Genomic DNA, 19,448 nt, shown 5'->3' with positions numbered 1-19,448 from the left:
GTTTTACGGTTGGCTCTAGGATACCCGGGTGATTGAGGCTCATATATGACAAAGTTTCCTTGTTTCTAATTTCGTTGTTGTCACGATATTTTACACATCCAGACTATTTGTAGTCGAGTTTCTCGGATCGCTGAATTCGAACCACCGCTGAGCTATTCGCTTCACAGGAACACTCTGTCCTCCCCAGGTACTTTCGTCTCTCCCAGTTCGCACGGAACTGTTGAGCAGCGGCACATGAGCATTCCATAATGTCTGGCCGCTGTTGTTAGGACGAGTAACATCTTGGCATTCACAGAGTACAAGGTCCACTACCTCCCGCGCAGAAGTCTCGACCACAGCGGCAAGCGTTCTGGACAGTCCTTGGGCAGAAAATTCAGAGGCGGGATGGTGTAGAGCCAACGGGTCCAGAATCGCCATTAAAGGCTGACATGACCGTTGCTCTCCGGCAACAGCTGTATCCTGTCCGGCAGCATTGTTGAAGTGCAGAACAGAGAGGTAAGCACGAAGATGCTCCAGGGTCGGACAGAATGCCACTTTAATTCGCGAGGACCTGGAGAGCAACCCAAGAGTTTTGGTGACCAATTGGCGGCTCTGGAGGGTCTCCTGTGGCTGGGCGCGTACAGTCGCTAGCAGTCGTCTAAGAAATTTATTCCTTTCCGAGCAGATAATTAGGAGGCTTGTGGTGGCATTGTTGTCGAGAATGTACTGTAGAAAATCCAATACTCGGTCTTCGAGATATATTTGGGGCACGACGCCCATGACCGATAATTTGTAGCAAATCAGTGGTCTGTAAATGGTGGATTAAGATAACGTGTCATTGTCAGTCGCATTCATTTAAGCCTCTGAGGTCCGTGGACCAGCAGCAAACATGCTGGGCGGTGGATGTTGAGGAAGAGAAATCGACTGCGGGGAGGCTCGCCAGGCAGTGCCATACCCATCGCGTCACCTGCCCGCCATCTGCCAAGCTCCCTTCTTCCTGACCTCAGGAAATCGTGACCCCCCTTCCTCCGCCCAAATTCGTGTGCGCGCCCCTCCAAGGGCCTTCGGGGTAAAATGGAGACCATCTCTCGAATCTCCTCGATGCTGGAAACAGGTAAAATCACCCCGGAGAGCCCGGCATTTTCGGTGATCGTGTTCACTAGCTGACGATATGCGTGAACAACAGCTCGAGAACTCACACTCGAAGCAGCGCAGTCGGCAGCCAATAGTCGAGGGCCGAGTACCGGCCATTCGTCTCGAAATCTGAGTTCATCTCATATTAAGAAACTTCTCGATAGCCGCAGTGACCGGGAAGTTCTGGATGGTATGCGAAGGGTCATCACGGTAAGAACCCGCTAGTTCGGTACACTGAGATCAATGCGCTTTCTAACAAATCCCTCAATTCCTGGATTAGTTGATGTACCGCTCCGAGCCTTCCCTTCCCTTCTTCTCAGCAGTCGTCAAAAACGTGGCAAATGCAAGCTTTGAGGTCAAGAAACTGGTCTACATCTATCTGGTTCACCATGCTGAGACCGAGCCCGACCTTGCGCTGTTGTCCATCAACACAATCCAGAAGTCGCTTACGGACCAGAATCCCCAGGTTCGCGCAATGGCACTTCGTACAATGTCTGGGATTCGCGTGCCGGTAATCAGTCAGATTGTCTCCCTTGCGATCAAAAGAGGCTGTGGTGACATGAGTCCGCATGTGCGCAAAGCGGCGGCGCTGGCCATTCCCAAATGCTACCGTCTGGATCCAAGCACCCTGCCACAGCTGACTGGCTATGTGTCTACTCTGCTAGGGGACACTCAATACTTTGTGGCTGGCCCCGCGGTCACTGCGTTCTTGGAAGTGTGTCCGGATAGGATTGACCTCATCCACCCGCACTACCGCAGCCTAGTCAAAAAGCTGGTGGACATGGACGAATGGAGCCAAATCGCAACCCTGCGCCTTCTGACGTTCTATGCCCGCAAGTGCTTTCCTCAGAAGGTCCAAAAGGGCAAAAAGCCGGTCTCGAAAGGGTTCTACGACGATGAGGACACAGAAGAGGGCGGCGAGGAGTATGAGGTTCCATACATTGACCCTGACCTAGAGCTTCTGTTTCGAGCTTGCAAGTTACTCTTGCATAACCGCAATTCTGCGGTTGTCGTGAGTGTCGTCCGCTGCTTCCTTTATCTAGCACTTCCGGACTACCTCACCGCCACCGTTGGACCGTTGGTCGCCCTGCTGCGAAGTCCTCAGGATATCCAGCATATTGCTTTATACAACATTGTCGCTGTTGCTTTGCGCCAACCCAAGCCTTTCACCAGATACATTGCGCACTTTTTGGTCCGTGCCACGGATCCACTTCATATCTGGCGTCTCAAACTAGAAATACTCACGATCCTTTTCCCCCACTGCGGGCTGCACCTCAAGGGTATTATAGTCAGCGACCTACAGCATTTCTCCCAGAGTTCAGACCCGGCCCTTGTGCGTGAGAGCCTCCGTGCGATCGGGCGCTGTGCCCAAAGCGACCCCAGTACGGCAGATCAGTGTTTACACATCCTCCTTAACCAGATCACGAGCCTCGATGACAATCTGGTCTCGGAGTCGTTGACTGTGATCAGACATCTGATCCAGCAAGACCCCGCTTCGCATGAGCAAACTGTCATCCAGCTGGTAAAGCATCTAGGACTGACCAACAACCCGGACGCCAGAGCGACGATCGTGTGGCTAGTGGGAGAATTCGCGGGAGCTGAGCCGGAGAAGAACATTGCACCGGATGTCCTACGGATTTTGGTGAAAAACTTTGCCAACGAAGAGGAGGCTGTGAAGCAGCAGCTCGTCCTTCTTGGTGCTAGAGTATATCTACACCATCTTCTCCGTAACCCTCCCAAAGAGGAACCCCAACCAGAAACCGAAGCCCAGCCAAAGCCTCAACCGCAATATCCCAACGAATGGACTGATAAAGCCGACGAAGAGGAGGGAGAAGGAAAATCAGACAATCAAGGGGCCGAAGAAGGCAACCAGCCCGAGGAACCGGCCGAGCCGGAAGAAGACCAAATTACTCTCCTTTGGCGATACATTCTTCTCCTTGCTCGATATGACACTTCCTACGACCTGCGGGACCGTGCGCGGTTATACAAGGCATTCCTCGGTTCGCCATCCTCGACCCAGCTCGCTAACCTACTTCTCCTCGCCCCGAAGCCGGTCCCCCACGTCCCGAGTCCCTCGGAAACCCGCAAAGATCTACTGATCGGCTCCTCGACATTAGTCATCGGGCCGGATGCCGGCATCCATGGTCTGAAGGGCTATGAGAATATTCCTGACTGGGTACAAGCGGGAGAAGAGCCTGACCCTAGCCTCCGCGCGGTTGACGTGAGACCGAATTCGGCGGAACGAGCGTCCATGACTGCGGGCGAACGACTTGACAAGGCCCTCAAGGAGCATCAAAGCAACACTGCCCAGTCAAGCAAGGGGCCGAACGGCCGCGTACAGGGCGCAGTGCCAGCGGCCTCCAAAAACAAGAGCCTTGACCAATGGTTAGAGGACGAGGAAACGGAGACCGAAACGGAAATGGAAACTGAAGAGGAAACGGGGTCGGAGGAGGAAGTCACGGATTCTGAAGAGGAGACTGAGGAGGAGGAAACTGAGGAAGAAGAGACCGACTCAGACGATGGTGAGGAGGGCCGACTCCTTACCCAGCGAGGTGATACCCGGATTCAGGGCTCCTCGAAGGACGTGTATTAACGTCCACATTGCTGCGTATAACTTTAATTAGAACACCCAATCCAGAATAGAATTTTGTCTCAGCCCTGATCCAGCATGAAATAACTATACCGTACTGTAGATCTTGATAAGCGATGATTGTCGATGCCACGGGCGGTCGGACGCGGCAGAACAGGCACCTCCGCGGCCCAAAGAAGCGACACTCGGAATCTTGGGATGGACGCCTCCGTATTCCTGTTGCTCGTGTTTTCAACTCCTCATCCTTCCATGGATCGGCAGCGAACCGTGGTCCGATACTAACGTTTTACCCCCGAGGCATCTTCAGTCATCCCTGACCGGTGTTCATCGTGTCATTCTAGTCTGGCCTTGCGCTGCACGGGTTCCGTCCGCGTTGCCCACTCTGCTTTCTCCGTCGTGGTTTTGTCGGTCATGATGCGAATTACTGCAGGAACTTCTCAGACAGACATATCCCTTTTCGAACCGACCCGCATCAGTTTCCCGTTTTATCGTCCTCTCCGTGTGTACTGATTGTGATTCCTTGAGGGGGCGCGCATATCAGCATTCGCATCAGCATCAGCAACACCGCTATCCTCGGCATCCGCGATTTATTTCTTCTCATTCTTACCTGTGTACCAATTATAAACGAATTCGCTGGGGCGTTGTGTACCTACCAGATCGGCTTTGATCCACAATGCCTGGGCTACCAGGTAGGTTGTTTCATTTCCGGGACTCTTGAATTAGAGTCGGTCATATCGTCTAGCCAGGCCAGGGGCTGACCATATCGCAGCTAGTATCGACCTAGACGAGTGTATCGAGAGGCTCTATAGGAAAGAGCTGCTGGCGGACTCGGTGATCGAGGCAATATGTGCCAAAGCGAAGGAATTGTTAATGAAAGAGAGCAATGTGGTCCACATTGCGGCACCGGTCACGGTGGTCGGAGATATCCACGGCCAGTTCTTCGATATGATCGAGATCTTTAAGATCGGTGGATTCTGTCCGAACACCAATTACTTGTTTCTGGGTACGTCGACCGTGTTTGTCTCGTCTATCTCTCCTCCCGCAGGGCGGGTGTGTTAGTTAGGCGGGGTGTTCTATGTCGGGAGAAGTGAATAGCAGTACTGACGTTCCTCGCACACAGGCGATTACGTCGATCGCGGGCTCTTCAGCGTTGAAACGATCTCCCTCCTCATCTGCCTCAAGCTCCGATACCCGCACCGCGTGCACCTGATCCGCGGTAACCACGAGTCCCGCGGCGTCACGCAATCCTACGGCTTCTACACGGAATGTGCGCGCAAATACGGCAACGCCAACGTCTGGCACTACTTCACCGACATGTTCGACTTCCTGACGCTCAGCGTCGTCATCAACGACCAGATCTTCTGCGTCCACGGCGGCCTCTCCCCCTCGATCCACTCCATCGACCAGATCAAAATCATCGACCGCTTCCGCGAAATCCCTCACGAAGGCCCCATGGCCGATCTCGTCTGGTCCGACCCGGACACTGAACGCGATGAGTTCTCCCTCTCTCCCCGAGGCGCCGGGTATACCTTCGGCGCGCAGGTCGTGCGCAAGTTCCTCGAGGTCAACAGCATGTCGCATATCTTGCGCGCCCACCAGCTCTGTCAGGAGGGGTACCAGGTCCTGTACGATGACCGGCTGAGTACCGTCTGGAGTGCCCCCAACTACTGCTACCGATGCGGTAACCTCGCCAGTGTCCTGGAAGTGAGTGATACGGGCGAGCGGTTCTTTAATATCTTCGACGCCGCTCCCGAGAACGATATCCATCGGGGAGAGCAACAGGCGCAGCAGAACAAGGACGGTCAGAGCCCCGTGATCGATTACTTTTTGTGATACCCTTTTTTTCTCTTTTTCTTTTTTTTTTCTGTCATTTTGTTTTGTTTTTTTTTTTTTCGATTTAGGTTTCGTGCAATGTTTGGAGTTTGGTCAATGTAAAGAACGCATTTATAGATGACATGGAGATGGGGTTGTTACACGAGGAGAAAGAGAAGGACAACGTCTGTCTCACTGATGACAGAGAACCCGTTTATACCAACCAGCATGGAAGAGGCCGGGTCATATACAGTATTATTTATGCATTAGTTACAGACACATTTGAGATGATGACGACGATGATGAACACATCTTAGTTATTTGAGTTGACTTATTTGGATTTGATTCCATATAGCGGATTTCAAGAATCTGTGTGTGAGAAAGGGCTGTATGTATGTATGGATGTAGTATGGATGTAACGTGTAGGTAGGTAGATAGGAGTCAGAAATAAAAAATAAAAATATTGATTCAAATATATGTATGTAATTGCAAGGAATCATGTCCAACGCTTGTAAATTTTGAAACACAAAACGAATATGCTGTTCATAATTATATTCATAGTTTCGTTCGTACGCAGCACCGAGACCATTATCAGCTGTTTTTCTTTTTTCTTTGTCGTCTCTTCTCTACCAGTCCTTGGCGATGTCAAAGGCCCACTCGAATTGCAGGTGGTTGGTGCCGTCGTCGTCCAGGAACTTCGAGACTGCGTTGTAGTGGCCACGAGCCAGCATACCCGAGGGCGCCTCTTCGGGATGGACTGATGGTTCGGTTAGCCAATGCGTCCCAGAAGCGATAGGAAGACAACTTACATTTCTTCTCATATACCGGCTTATCGGTGGTGCTGGGGGCATAACTTCCCTGTAGGTTGGAACAAGTGTGCGTTAGCTCGGATCTTCATCCCCCCTCCACGGGGGTCTAGGGAAAACCGTTGTTGATGATGACATCCACATACCAGCATCTCCTCGTCCTTGCTAACCCGGACGCCCTTCCGCTTAACAACCTGCAGGTACTTCAGACCGCTCAGAACCTCATGGTGCACCTGGAACACGACCTTGATGCGGAACGTGGCGCCCTCCTTGATAGTGAAGGGTTGGTTCTTGAGGTTCTCGAGCGCGCCGGGCGCGGACAACTCGATCACCACGTCCGATCGTCCCTCCACTTCCAGAGCCAGACTCTTGATGATGCATTTCCGCGGGTCTGAGGGGTCACCGATGGGCGTGCCGGTGGCTAGGCCCAGCGAGGCTTTCCATCGGTTGAGGGCTTCGTCGTCCTTGTCTGGTGGTGCGGGGAGATGTTAGTCATGGTGGATTGTTGGGGATGGTCTCGTGTGTATGGTACTGGGTGTGTTCCTGCGGGGTCGAGGTAAGGGGGGAGAGGGGGAGCAAGCAAGTAAACCCCACGGGATTGGTTTCTCCCCAGCTTCGGTGCAGATTGGAATCTCCCACGGACGGGTAAGATACATGACACATAGGTAGATGTGCATGAACAAAGCCAGGGAAGGAGGAGGAGGGGAGGACGGAAGATCCACATTCTCACATACCAAGGTTCTGATATTCCTCAATGGTCTTCTTCTCGCCGACCTTGAACCCCTCGGTGGTGGAGGCCACGAGATCCTCGTCGTGTTCGGTCATTGTGGTGATTGATGGTTCGTGGGGAGAATGAAAAGGGGAGGGAGTTAGGTGTTTGGCGGGGTACCTGATCTGCCCTTTTTTCCAACGGTTGTTTTAATTATCCGTGCCTTACTTTCCCGGGGATTGGGATACTAGTAGGAAATCGATCGCCAAGATCGAGGGGTGATAACGGGGGGGAGATCGAGGGGATAGGACAGTAGGATGCAGGAGGGTCAATCCACTTACCAGGGGCTAGTCAATTTGACAAAAAGGATTGGTAATAGGAGAGAAGTAGGAAAGGAAGAGAAGGAGAAGGAGAGGGAAGAGGAGGAAGAAGAATCGCAGGTCGATACCTAAGAATAATGGCTGACACCACCTACTAAGAGGGGTGGGTTGTTTTGGCTCGGGGAAAGTCTGTTATTTGTCCGTTGCTGGCCTTTGTGGGGATGTCCCGCGACAGGCGGTGAACAGGACCTTGATACTTGGTTTAGGTATTAATATTGTAGGTAGACTGGTAGACGAGAGGGTGGTATGAGGAGGCATATATGGTGTAGAATGAGGAATTGGGAAATGGAAGTTCTCGGAAAGTCGGTGTTCTGGTGGTGTATACTAAACAAACAGGAGGCCGTTGAGCTCGAGACCAGATTTCCCGGTTCTAGTGGGGCCAAAACATTGGTGCAGCGTACTGCGTATGGGATGCAGTTTCTATGGAGTCGCAGTCCGACATTCGGTCAGTGGCTGCATACGGAGTAGAGAGGGGGGAGGGAAACTGCATGAATGGCCTCAAGCTGTCCACATATAAAAGAACCTCTAACTTCCCTACCGATTGGCTGGAAGTCCATAACATAGAAACGGATAGACGTGGTATAGATATACTTAGAGTTGTTGTGTTGATAATGTGTTTTTTATTCTTCTTTCTCATGGTTCGGTGGTTCAGTTTCAGACACCTCTCGTATAATAATAACTAACAATCCAAACTACTCCGTATATAGTACACATACCGTGTCTTATATTCTCCTTGGGTTATGAATGTTAAATCGGGAAGTGGGATGGCCTGTTCACTCGATAATCTACCTCGTACACACGGGGTGGTCACCGAGTATATGCTCTTGTGTTAGACAAATAGAACTCTGTCAATCATACAGCAGAGGTACCCGAAATTTCTGCAGTTGATGCAATGACGGGCATACAGATTACAGATACATATGATAGTATCTACCACTCTTCATAGTGGCCACAGATAAAATGTGAAGTGTCACTACTCCGACAGTGGATGTATCAAGTAGCAACTCTCAAGTCTCAACCAATTCTTCTTCGTAGTTCCCGTCACGGGGCCAACCGGATTTCCCGCCAGATTCCCAAGGCGCCAGGGCATCAATACCCAGATGATACCGGGGACGGGCCCCGCGACGCCGATACATTCCACATCAGGAAGGTACGATGGAGACCCGCGCAGTCCTGACTCGTTGTGACTCGCCCTGACTGGCACACGGATACCGTCTCGGACTAGTGCGTTACCGCCTGGTGTACGGTATGGTCACAGACGAGTAACGGGCGCTCGCCCACCCCATCTTCCGATGGATGGATTTATGATTATTATTTTCCTCCCCTGCGAACCGCCCCGGTACTTCCCTTATCAGAGAGACGTCGGATTGTCCTCGACTCGATTTTGGATTATCTTCTGGTCGCGGCTCTGTCCTCCGTCTACCTGAGGCACTGTCCCCCATTCAATCGCCTTCCCATCGTTTACCTTCCCCTCCTCTCTCGGGTGGTGACGTTCTTTTCTTCTCTCATCCCTCAAAGCTTCCCTGCAAAGCCGCCAGACGCGCCTGCAACGTGGCCGACGTTTTGGCGTCGCATCCTATTACAACCTCCCCCCGGAGCAGATTTTTATAATCATCATCCCCGATATCAATCTCCTATAATCTAGCCCCATTAATCCATCCCAGCCGTTCAATCACCATGGTGCGATCGCTCCCAAAGAAAAACAACCCGCTCATCCTCGCCACTGAGGCTCCTGCCTGTAAGTTCATTTCTTTTTACCCCGTCGCGTGAGGCCCAAGCTGCGCATTGCACCGCCGATCTTGGAAACTTCATGGTTGCGCCGAACTAACGCGTTGCCGCTCTTCCGATTACAGATGAGGAGCTTCTGGTGCGTCGCCGCTTGGGCAAAACAAACCTTGCCGTAAAGCCTACCCAAATCGGCACGTCGAATGCAACCAAGCCCGAGAACCTGGGGCCATTTGAATATGCCCACTTGCGCGCTCCCTTGCCTAAGGACCTCAAGGGCTCCGAGATCTTCCCGTCGCACACTCCCCAGCAGCACCCGGAGACGTATTTCCTGATGGTAAGTCGATTTGTCTGTGCAAGGTTCCGTTTCTTGCACCAATGCATCGCGCGAAACCAGAATTAACGAGATTTTCTTTTTTGTCGAATAGCGCCGGAGCAAGGATGGCTTTGTCAGTGCTACGGGAATGTTCAAAATCGCCTTCCCCTGGGCGCGTTTGGATGAAGAACGGCTTGAGCGCGAATATCTGAAGTCCCGAGAGGAGACGAGCGAAGACGAAATTGCTGGAAATGTTTGGATCTCGCCCATCCTTGGTAAGCGCTCCTTCTCTTGTGTCGAGCGGCAACGAATGTGATGCTGATTGTTTGTTCCCCAGCCCTCGAGCTTGCCAGAGAATATCAGATGTATGATTGGGTTCGCGCCCTGTTGGATCCCACGGACATTGTGCAAAGTCCGTCCAGCGCAAAGAAACAGATCACGCCGCCTCCCCGATTTGACCTGCCGCCTATTGGCACTCCACCCCAACTCTCCGCCCCGTCGCTTCGCACCCGAAGCCGCCGATCTGCTTCCCCAAGCAAGAGGGTTGGTTCCCCGCGTAAGGCTAGGCAAACGAAGGCCATGAAGGAAGCTTCCGCAGCTGCCACCATTGAAGCAAATGCAAGTCTCCAATCGTCACTCGATGCCACGGCGGACCCGGAGCCACTCAATGGAACTATCCAGCCTAGCGTTGAGATCGACGACGAGAAGCTGGTTCTCAGCCCGGCGAAATCGGCAGTCACCTCCAAAAGGCCTATGGCCACGCCAAGAGTGAAGAAGTCTTCAACTAAGCCTTCGCGGCGTACGGAGGAACCTGCAGAGGAGAAGGTCAAGGTCGAGATCAAAACCAACACCGATGTGAATGCCGACGTAGGTGATGACATCAAGGAATTTCAAGCCGCCCAGACCACCGTTTCAGTCGAGATGCCTATCAGTCTTCCCGAGGCTCCTTCAGCGGAGGATACCGAGAAGATGATCGCCCAAGCTAAGGAGATGGTCCAGGAGGCCGTCAAGCAAACGACAGAGCAGGAACCCGCGGAGTCGTCGGAAGCGGCGGCAGCCAAGAAGCGCAAGACTGATGTCCTGAGTGAAGACGAAGAGGATGAGGAGACCAAGGCGGCCTCTTCCCAACGCGCAAAGAGGGCCAAGGTTCTCGAAGAGAGACTGAAGCGTGAGCGTGTGAGGAACCGTGCTCTTGTTGGCGTCACGGCTGCTTTTGCATTTGCGTTAGTATTTCCCTTGCCTGCTTTTGACACCCTTCAGGATGCTAACCTGTTTTTCTAGGGCTTCTATTCCCTACTTTTTCTAAATCTGACCGCCTGACATGAAGACATCACCCATCACCATTTACCCAAGAACCCAGTCCCCTTCCCCCCTCCACCTCTATACCAGTCAGTCCAGTGGACGTTGAATACCTTTTTCTTTTTTCTTTTTATTTGAAATGTGTACACCGTATCTACTTACCCTACCGATTATTTATTCCTATTATCCCCTATGTGACCCCTTGTCTTGGCCAAGTTCTTGTTTCTGGAGTGCCCATTGTCGAAAGGATGCCCCTATGTTGATTCTTGATGTATCGTATTGACATCCCTACACCTTTTTTTTTTAATTCTTGTCTTTGGTTTCGGGGAGGGATCCTGGAGATCGTGAACGAAAACCTCGATTTTCATTCCGTTCCTTTGATGTGCAGTCCTCTTTCTTTTTTCTTTTCATCCTGGATACCTGATATACGTCTTTCATAATCGTGTGACCCATTTCGTTTTCTCAACTCTCGTTCAAATTCCCTCGTTGGGGCTCTTCTTTCGACGACGGCGTTGATAGGGGCTTGGGTCTTTGGGAAGGAGAATCGGCTGTGGTCAGGTAGAAAATTCAAATGATAGGATAGTCAAATTATTTCGTGGCAAGAATTTATAAGCACGTAGGCAGAGTAAATGGGTTTCTGTAGAAGATCTACATGCCTTACGCCATCCGTCAAACCTTCGCTAGAGGCAAGTTCCAAGGATCTTTGTACGAAGCGTAGGGTTCTACGAAATTGCATGAGATCGCGTGAAGCTGAAGATAAAAGGGCCTTCTTTGATCCCTAGATAGTTGATTTTCCATATTTTGGCAGCGTACCCCCAGTATTCCTACGGTCTTTCACTCGGTGTGCATTTCCTTTGTCCGGCGGAGTGAAAGCTCGGGTGCAAACAAACCAAACACCGTCATCTCGAAGCTCCCCTCCGCAATCTCTCTTTGATCTTCTACCTCGATATTCTCTTTCTTCTCTGCCCCAGCAATGCAATGTCTCTCCCGGGATTAGACCTTACGCAGCCGTCGGTGGATAGGGAATTCGCTCCTGCCCCGCCGACGCAGATCAGCCTGTCCAAGGGCTCGGAATGGCGGTTTGAAGTCGCATTCGGCACGATCGTTCGGGTCAAGGTGAGTTACTCTGCGACGCGACACCCTCTCTTCTTTCTTACTCTTGTTGAAAATCCGGACCATATGACTGACGTATCCTCGAATCTCGAATTGGAGGGCGGATTGTAGCTCCTTGCCGGTAACGCAGAACTCTTTGGCACCGAACTAGCCACCTCGCAGACGTATACCTTCTCCGGAACCAAAGCCGCGATTTACACATGGCACGGCTGCACGCTTGAAGTCAGCGCCGGGAATACCATCTCGTCTCTTGACGGACTGCCGTCGGCCGGCGTGAACGGTGCGACTGCCCCCGGGCACGGCGCGGGCGGGTGCCAGAGCGAGTACGTCGCGGAGGAGACGCCGATGGTGGAATATGCCAACGTGCACTTTGCGCTGGAGACGCTACGCCAGGAGGCCAAGGCCGAGGGGCGTGACGGACCGCGCGTCTTGATATTGGGCCCTGAGGACGCCGGCAAGACCAGTCTGGCGAAGATCTTGACGGCCTATTCCACTAAGGTCGGAAGGCAGCCTATCGTTGTCAATCTGGACCCGACTGAGGGCATGCTGAGTGTGCCGGGGACCTTGACGGCCACGGCCTTCCGTACCATGATTGATGTGGAGGAGGGCTGGGGGAGTAGTCCCATGTCCGGGCCGAGTGCTGTGCCGGTGAAGTTGCCGCTGGTGTACTTCTATCCGACGCAGAACCCGCTGGAGGATGAGGGGTCGATCTATAAGCCGATTGTGTCGCGGTTGGCGCTCTCGGTCACCGCGAGGATGGCGGAGGACGAGGATGCTCGTGAAACGGGCATCATTGTGGACACGCCGGGGTTGTTCAGTCAGAGTAAGGCTGGCAGTGTCGAGATGATTAACCACATTGTGACGGAGTTTGCAAGTATGTTTGGCCCCTTTTATTGAGAGGAGATGCGGTTGCTGATTTTGTGTCCTTGCTCTCTACAGTCACTACGATTCTCGTGATCGGCTCGGAACGGCTGTATAGCATCATGATGAAGAATTACGATAACAAACCCAGCGCTAGCGCCTCTGCCGCTGCGTCGGACGAGCGCATTTCCGTCGTGAAGCTGTCGAAATCCGGCGGGTGTGTCGACCGCGATGCTGCCTTCATGAAGGGAGTCCGCGAGTCCCAGGTCCGAACCTATTTCTTCGGCAACCCCATTCCCTCGACGGCGTCGGCTGCCCTGTCGGTCTCGGCGTCGTCGACCACCAACGTCACGCTCTCTCCACACGCACAGCAACTGGACTACGACTCTCTGGGAATCTACAACTACACGATCGCATCCCTCGAAGAGGACGAAGACGAGTATGACCCGGCCTCTTTCGGCGCCAACGATTCCTTCCTCCCCGGCGGCAGCAACGACGCCGAGACCAGCACGGTGCCCCCGCAGGACGAAAACGCTGCGCCGTTGCTGGGCGTGATCTCGTCCACCGAGACGGCGCCGCAGCAGCCGTCCGCTGCGACGACGATGGTGCCCTTGAAGAAGACCCTGCCGCCGGCACCGAGTACCCTGGCCAACTCTCTTCTTGCCATTACACATGTCCCGCCCACGGCCACACCCGCGGATATTCGGGATAGTAGCATCATGGGATTTCTGTATGTGGCGGACGTGGACAGCGAGAAGGGCAAGATCCGGGTTCTGGCACCCGTGGGAGGGCGAGTACCTCCGCGGGCGATCGTCTGGGGAAAAGGATGGCCCGAGGAGGTGGTGGGATTGGTTGGATAGGGCGGGGGATTGTTTATTTTTTTCTCCGCTGTTCTTTTTTCTATTCTTTCGTGTATAGATGTTTCTAGTGGATCCTGGAGTTATGGGGAATGGGCATATTTTACCGTTTAGTTATGCAATCAGAAGTGCTGAAAGTCTGAATCAGACCACGCGATGGATCTAGTCTGCCGAATTCCGAGTGCCAGCCTTACGAAGTGTTACTCGAGCAGAGTTCAGTAGGCCATAGAGGGATTCTCGTGACATCACGAATCAGCCTTGCCGACGAGGTTTCACTCGCCGCGTCTTGGCAGTTGACTAGGATGTCGGGCGAAATGGGCACCGCCACTTGGGCAAAGGAGTATGCGATGAGCCGTAAACTGTTAAACCTTGGAACCCTCGGCCGTAGAGTTAGACTTATAGATCGATCTTCTTGAAGAAGTATTTCATTCTTGAATCAACAAACAAACAACAAATAAACAAAGACCAAACCAGACAAACCACTGCTAATCACCTGACGCAGCGTGATTTCCCCTCATCTCCTGAACTTTGGACTCCTCTTAACTTCCCCAGTCTCTACTCCATCCGGGGTAGATTTCTGCCAATGTCAATAACCTGGCTCCGCAACCTCTTCTCCCGGTCCTCGGACTCTTCTCGCCGACAGAACCGGCTCAGTCGATCGCATAGCCAACGAGTACGAGACCGCGAGCGTGAACTGCGGCGACAACGAGAAGGCCCGACAAAGTTTTATAATCGCGGTGGGAATATCGTTGTTGTGTGGTGAGAGTACGGTGTACACCGTACGGAAGAATGAGTTGATTAGATTTCTGGGTGGGTACTGATTTATCTGGAACTCAATCGCCGATCTTGAAGTTACCTCCGTACTTAAGCCTTAACGTCAACTAACCTCTTGGATCTCTACTATCTAGCCGCGTCACATTATCAATTCCCCATCCCATCGTTCAAGTTTAACACACCATGCCATACCAATTCTCTCTCCTCATCTCTCCTCGTCAATCAACCTAAACATCAATCAACACGACACCGGAAAACAAAACCAATGCAATGCTTCTCCGTCTCCCCCGCCGCAAACTCCGCCGCCTCCTAATCATGCTCCTCCCTTTCCTCCTCACCCTCCTCCTCCTCACCCCCCTCTATATCATCTACAAGCCGCCAAACCTCCTAATCCGATACTTCCAGCATCGCTGGCCCGACGTCCTCTTCCACGTTCCTCCTCCTCACCACCATGACCACGCGAACCCCGACACCAACACCAACGTAAACACCAACAAGCCCGAAAAACTAATCGCCCTCACAATCGACGACGCCCCCTCCCCCCACACCCTCGAGATCCTAGACCTCCTCTCCCACCACTCCGCCCACGCCACCTTCTTCCTCATCGGCTCGCAAATCCCCTCGCGCGAAGAAACCCTCCACGAGCTCCTCCGCGCCGGCCACGAACTCGCCAACCACGCTATGCGCGACGAACCCTCGCGCTCCCTCTCCCCTCCCGACCTGGAATCGCAAATCCTCACCGTCCAGGACTCCATCCGCGCCGCGTATTCGGCCGTCGGGGCTCGCGAGCCAACGCCCCCGGGCGGGGGTCGGTATTTTCGACCGGGGTCGGGCTTCTTTAGTCAGGTTATGAGGGATGTTGTGAGGAAACTTGGGTTTCGGATTGTGCTGGGGAGTGTGTATCCGCATGATGCGCAGATTAGTTGGCCGTGGGTTAATGCGAGACATATTTTGAGTATGGTGAGGGAGGGGAGTATTGTTGTTTGTCATGATCGGAGAGATTGGACGATTCCCATGTTGGGGGTTGTGTTGCCGGAGTTGAAGAGGAGGGGGTATAAGGTTGTTACTGTTAGTGAGTTGTTGGAAGCTGGTTATGGTGGTGGTGATGCAGGGGAAGGGGGAGGGGAGATTAGGTTATAAACAAGGGTTGTGGCATATATCGTGTTATCTATATGGTACGGTTTACTAGATTGTTTCTTTCTTTCTTTCTTTCTTTCTTTCTTTTTTTTTTTTTTTTTTTTTTGTTATCGGTGTTATAGTTACGGATATGGTCGGTCTACATGATCGATCTTGGGTTGTTTTTCTTGTCAAACGTTTCTTGTACATACATCTACCGTCTAGCGAGTTCTATATCCAATCCAACTGGTGGTACACCGGTACATTTTGCATTGCGAGAAGCACAAGAACGCAGGAGACAAATCAGACAGACAGGCAAACCCGAACAGGAAATGAGAAGAGAAATAAAAAAATGCAAAGATGAAAATGCAAGAGATGTAAAAGTAAAAATGCCAGAAAGAAAAACAAAACAAAAGTCAAACAAACGCAGGGAATGCAAATGCAAAACAAAACGTAGCAAGTGATGAAAGCGAAGAATGCAAATGCAAGATAACGAAGCAAGTCAAGAAAGCGAAGAAATACAATGACCGGGAAATGCCCACCAATAAGTCGCCAGCAACTTATTCGCCCAAAAAGATAACAATGAAGATAATGCATCCTGTTCTCCTGCCATATCCATCTATTGTATGTAAGCTTCACCATGTGTCATATGTTCAAATCCAAATACCAGCCAGCCAAGCTCTGGTTGGTGATCCTACTCCCAAGCTCTCCATTCTTCGAGGTTCTTCCGAAACTCCATCTCGCATTCATAGCCACGCGCCTCGTCATCCAATAGTTCTTCTTCTCGTTCGCGGAATCGCTGCTCCGCGTCGAACCGTCGCAGTGCGACCAGTTTCAGATACATCAGGTCGTCGCGCTTCACGGCGTCGCGGAACTTGGTGCGCATGCGCGGCGAGTAGAGCTGGCAGCTGGCTTCGCGGCACCGGGACGGCCCTTCGCCCGGGGGCAGGCGCGTGAGGGTCGAGAATTTGCGCGCAATGGGCTGGTTGGCTTTGACGAGAGGCCAGACGACGTCGTCGTAGCAGTCTTCGCACACCGTCAGCTCCGGGAGCTGCGGGATGTAGTGCCAGGTGTTGAGGACCAGGCGGTCGCGACGGCAGTCGCGGAGCACGACCTTGCGGCGGGCGTAGGCCATGAAGTCGCCGAGGTCGGGCTGCGAGGCCCATTCTTTCTCGGACCGGTTGGCCGCGATGTCCAGGTAGTCGATGTAGCGGACGAAGCGCGGGCTGTCGGTCACGAAATCGCAGACGCGGGCTTGGGTGCCCGTGCTGCGTTTGAAGGTGTTCCGGTGCGGGGGCATCAATGTCCTCAAGTTTTTGACGCATGCGGAGCAGACGTTAAATTTGGGGAGGAAGATACCTGTGTCGGGGTCGACGACACGGTACCAGTGCTGTTCGCTGACGATGCGACCGGGGCATGGTTTGCTGCCGGATGACCGGCTGCGCGTGATCTGCTGGAGGAGATCAAAATGGTCCAGCTGTTTCTTGATGGTTTGCATCCAGGCTAGCCGGGTCCACGGTTCGCTCATCGAGCAGCGGATCATGTCGCTGCGGGGTCGGGGGGCCCCGAGGACGAAGGCGTCGCGGAATCTGGATTTGCGCATCTGCTTCATGCACGAAGGGCAGATGGTCAGGTGTGTCATTCCTCGGATCGTGAACCAGTCCTGGTAGCCGGCCACCGGAACGGACCTAGGACATGGCAGCAGACACGACCCATCCTTGTTGGGAGAGGGCGGGCGAACACTGCCTTGGGGTGAGTTGCTGCGAGAGGATTGCAGCTGCTGGACAATATGTGGTTCGACCTTTCGGTGGCACGAGGGAGGCTTGAGCGCTTCCTCAAAGAAGGACACTGTGCGTCTGGTGGCCACATGGCTAGATGGCACCGCATCCGTAGAGTAAGATCGTTGTTCTTGGCCCAGGACAGCCAAGGGGGGACGAGGTGGTCGAGGTGGTGTGTTTATCACTGCAGGCGTAACAGTGGCAAATGACGCGGAAAAGGGATCCTGCTCCGCACTTCGTGGGCGAGGAGGTTTCGGGGAAGGTTTCGGTGAAACCGATGCAGGACGCGACGGGACTCTTTGTACAGGGAGCTCAATTTTGCGTTCGATGAGCTTGGTGGGTTTGGCAGGTTTGGCAGCCGACAAAGGAATGGATGGCTTCTGCACACTGCTGTGCCCCATGATTTTGGAATCGCGTTGCTCCTGTCGCTGCCTCAGCTTCTCCTCCAATCTTTCGGCCAGGGTGGGCGTGTTCGGAGAGTCCACAACAGTCTTAAGGTTCGTGGAGGCCCGGAGAGGTTCCGGACGCTTCGTCTTGGTCTTTTGCTTGGCTCCGTGGGAGTCAGAGACATAACCCGAGGAAGAACTGGGTCGCGGTGTGTCGGTAGCCGAGCGTCTCAAGGGCCGCATGGATTTGACACTGTCTGATCGCCGAGGAGTGGATGAAGAGGCAGGCTCAGAGTGCTGTCCACTACGGCTGTTGACCCGGGAAAGACCCTTCTGTGGTGTGGGAGGAGAGTCCTTGGGCCTTGCGGGAACGGCTTCCTTCGGGGTCCGAGAGCTCCTGGGAATGGGGTCGCGTTGGCGAGAGGAAGACCTCGATGCCGTACTGGTGGTGCTTTGGGGGCCATGTCCTGAATGGGACGTGGTTCTCCTGGGGGGAGGGCCTGGGGGCAGGGCCTTCTGAGATGACGTGGGCGCGGAGAAAGGCGACGGACCAAAAGGGAAGTTATTCAGGTTGAGTTTGCTGCTAAGGTGGTGAGGAATCGAGAACTGAGGGAATTCCGTTGGCGGCGTAGGCGGCCCTGCGCTGTCGTCCGATGAACTGACTTCCCGTCCGAATTCCTCCACGACCAAGGTCTCCTCCGAGTAACAAAACACGTCCATGATCACAGGGTATTGATCGATGGTTCCTCTGGCACACACTCCTTCAACTCCGGGGTTTTCTCCAAGGTTCGATAGTCCGCACCACTCACGGGAAAGGGAGGCAACTTCGTCTTCTACAGACGGCAAAGGGGGCCACTGAGGCTTTTGACGCCAAAAGGGCATGACTGGATCACACAATGTATTTTTCAAAGAGAAAGGAAAACCAAATAGAAAAGATGTAACGGGTTGCTGCTTGGGTCCAAATGGGTCCAAAGGGGGAACGGGATGTGGTTCCTCTTATGTTTTGCTACAACAGCTATCCTGTTGCAATGGCACGGCAAATTAGAGTCACGTTCCTGGTAGCTGTTGGCATGTTATATCCGTCGTGTCAAACTCACTCGGGAGTTTCCAAGGAGGTAATCAATGGCAGATCAAAGACAACCAGCTGCAGAGACAATGAATGCAATTGGCTGAGCAGGTTAGATAGAGTACAAGCAGTTGTAGTCAAGAGTCAGGCAAGAGACAAGAATAGAAAGGTGGAAAGGCCGCCAGGGTCCTTCGGAAAGCTATTAGATATTAATTATGGACCAAAAAAGGTTTAACGACAAGAACTTTTCTGTTATACAGCTAGGGATAGAGGAGAAGCTAGGACGAGAGCGTGGGGAGGCGTATATAAATCCCAATGAAAACCTGGTCGGGCAGCGCCCCCTATGGTGGAGGCCCTATCAGGGCATGGGGCCTGAAAGGTTGGGCGTTAAGAGGCGACGAATCAGGCCATGCAAGATGAAACACGGCGACCATGGCCAGACGTGGAACATGAAAACGAATGGCTATCCGGAGGCCAAGTCAACAGGCACAGAAAATCGAAACGTGATGATCCTGGCCAGAAAATATCGCCGCCTGCAACTGGTGACGTTGTCGGCTAGTAGACATCGGCTGAATCCACACTATGTCTCTGAGTCCCTTCGAAAAGATAATTCGACCAGTGATCATCGGACGAAAAATAATACTGCGAGTTTGCCAAAGAGGGGGAGAAACAACTGTGGAGAGACGGCGCAGAGGGGGCACCGATAATATGGAGGATTGGATCGAGACAGTTGTCCGCGGCAAGGTT

General features: G+C 52.9%; 8 protein-coding genes across 8 annotated transcripts; 5 read left to right on the top strand and 3 right to left on the bottom strand.

Annotated features, from left to right (window-relative positions):
• Positions 1-90: 90 nt before the first annotated feature.
• On the bottom strand, positions 91-759 carry KD926_009674 (uncharacterized protein; the record flags this gene model as incomplete). The annotated part of the gene is made up of 1 exon (XM_053095710.1): positions 91-759. One exon carries the CDS (start codon positions 757-759, stop codon positions 91-93), a length of 669 nt encoding a protein of 222 aa, XP_052960241.1.
• Positions 760-1,080: 321 nt separating this feature from the next.
• KD926_009673 (AP-3 complex subunit beta) lies at positions 1,081-3,706 on the top strand (the record flags this gene model as incomplete). The annotated part of the gene is made up of 3 exons (XM_053095709.1): positions 1,081-1,093; positions 1,166-1,323; positions 1,394-3,706. The coding sequence occupies 3 exons, from the start codon at positions 1,081-1,083 to the stop codon at positions 3,704-3,706; spliced, it is 2,484 nt and encodes an 827-aa protein (XP_052960240.1).
• A 670-nt stretch (positions 3,707-4,376) lies between these two features.
• KD926_009672 (serine/threonine-protein phosphatase) lies at positions 4,377-5,536 on the top strand (the record flags this gene model as incomplete). Its single annotated transcript, XM_053095708.1, has 3 exons — positions 4,377-4,392; positions 4,473-4,757; positions 4,824-5,536. 3 exons carry the CDS (start codon positions 4,377-4,379, stop codon positions 5,534-5,536), a joined length of 1,014 nt encoding a protein of 337 aa, XP_052960239.1.
• A 605-nt stretch (positions 5,537-6,141) lies between these two features.
• KD926_009671 (rho GDP-dissociation inhibitor) lies at positions 6,142-7,146 on the bottom strand (the record flags this gene model as incomplete). Its single annotated transcript, XM_053095707.1, has 4 exons — positions 6,142-6,272; positions 6,325-6,373; positions 6,468-6,790; positions 7,056-7,146. 4 exons carry the CDS (start codon positions 7,144-7,146, stop codon positions 6,142-6,144), a joined length of 594 nt encoding a protein of 197 aa, XP_052960238.1.
• Positions 7,147-9,087: 1,941 nt separating this feature from the next.
• Positions 9,088-10,757, top strand: KD926_009670 (DNA-binding domain of Mlu1-box binding protein MBP1; the record flags this gene model as incomplete). The annotated part of the gene is made up of 5 exons (XM_053095706.1): positions 9,088-9,148; positions 9,264-9,472; positions 9,564-9,726; positions 9,789-10,674; positions 10,733-10,757. The coding sequence occupies 5 exons, from the start codon at positions 9,088-9,090 to the stop codon at positions 10,755-10,757; spliced, it is 1,344 nt and encodes a 447-aa protein (XP_052960237.1).
• A 971-nt stretch (positions 10,758-11,728) lies between these two features.
• On the top strand, positions 11,729-13,584 carry KD926_009669 (cleavage polyadenylation factor subunit CLP1; the record flags this gene model as incomplete). The annotated part of the gene is made up of 3 exons (XM_053095705.1): positions 11,729-11,866; positions 11,975-12,737; positions 12,803-13,584. The coding sequence occupies 3 exons, from the start codon at positions 11,729-11,731 to the stop codon at positions 13,582-13,584; spliced, it is 1,683 nt and encodes a 560-aa protein (XP_052960236.1).
• Positions 13,585-14,625: 1,041 nt separating this feature from the next.
• On the top strand, positions 14,626-15,495 carry KD926_009668 (chitin deacetylase CDA4; the record flags this gene model as incomplete). The annotated part of the gene is made up of 1 exon (XM_053095704.1): positions 14,626-15,495. One exon carries the CDS (start codon positions 14,626-14,628, stop codon positions 15,493-15,495), a length of 870 nt encoding a protein of 289 aa, XP_052960235.1.
• A 670-nt stretch (positions 15,496-16,165) lies between these two features.
• Positions 16,166-18,517, bottom strand: KD926_009667 (uncharacterized protein; the record flags this gene model as incomplete). The annotated part of the gene is made up of 1 exon (XM_053095703.1): positions 16,166-18,517. The coding sequence occupies one exon, from the start codon at positions 18,515-18,517 to the stop codon at positions 16,166-16,168; it is 2,352 nt and encodes a 783-aa protein (XP_052960234.1).
• Positions 18,518-19,448: the final 931 nt, after the last annotated feature.

This window comes from Aspergillus affinis (assembly GCF_023601865.1).
Source record: "Aspergillus affinis strain CMG 70 chromosome Unknown NODE_6_length_556011_cov_87_064024, whole genome shotgun sequence".
Classification (NCBI taxonomy): domain Eukaryota; kingdom Fungi; phylum Ascomycota; class Eurotiomycetes; order Eurotiales; family Aspergillaceae; genus Aspergillus; species Aspergillus affinis.
The sequence above is the reverse complement of the archived record's forward strand: the minus strand, read 5'-3'. Positions and strand labels throughout refer to the sequence as shown.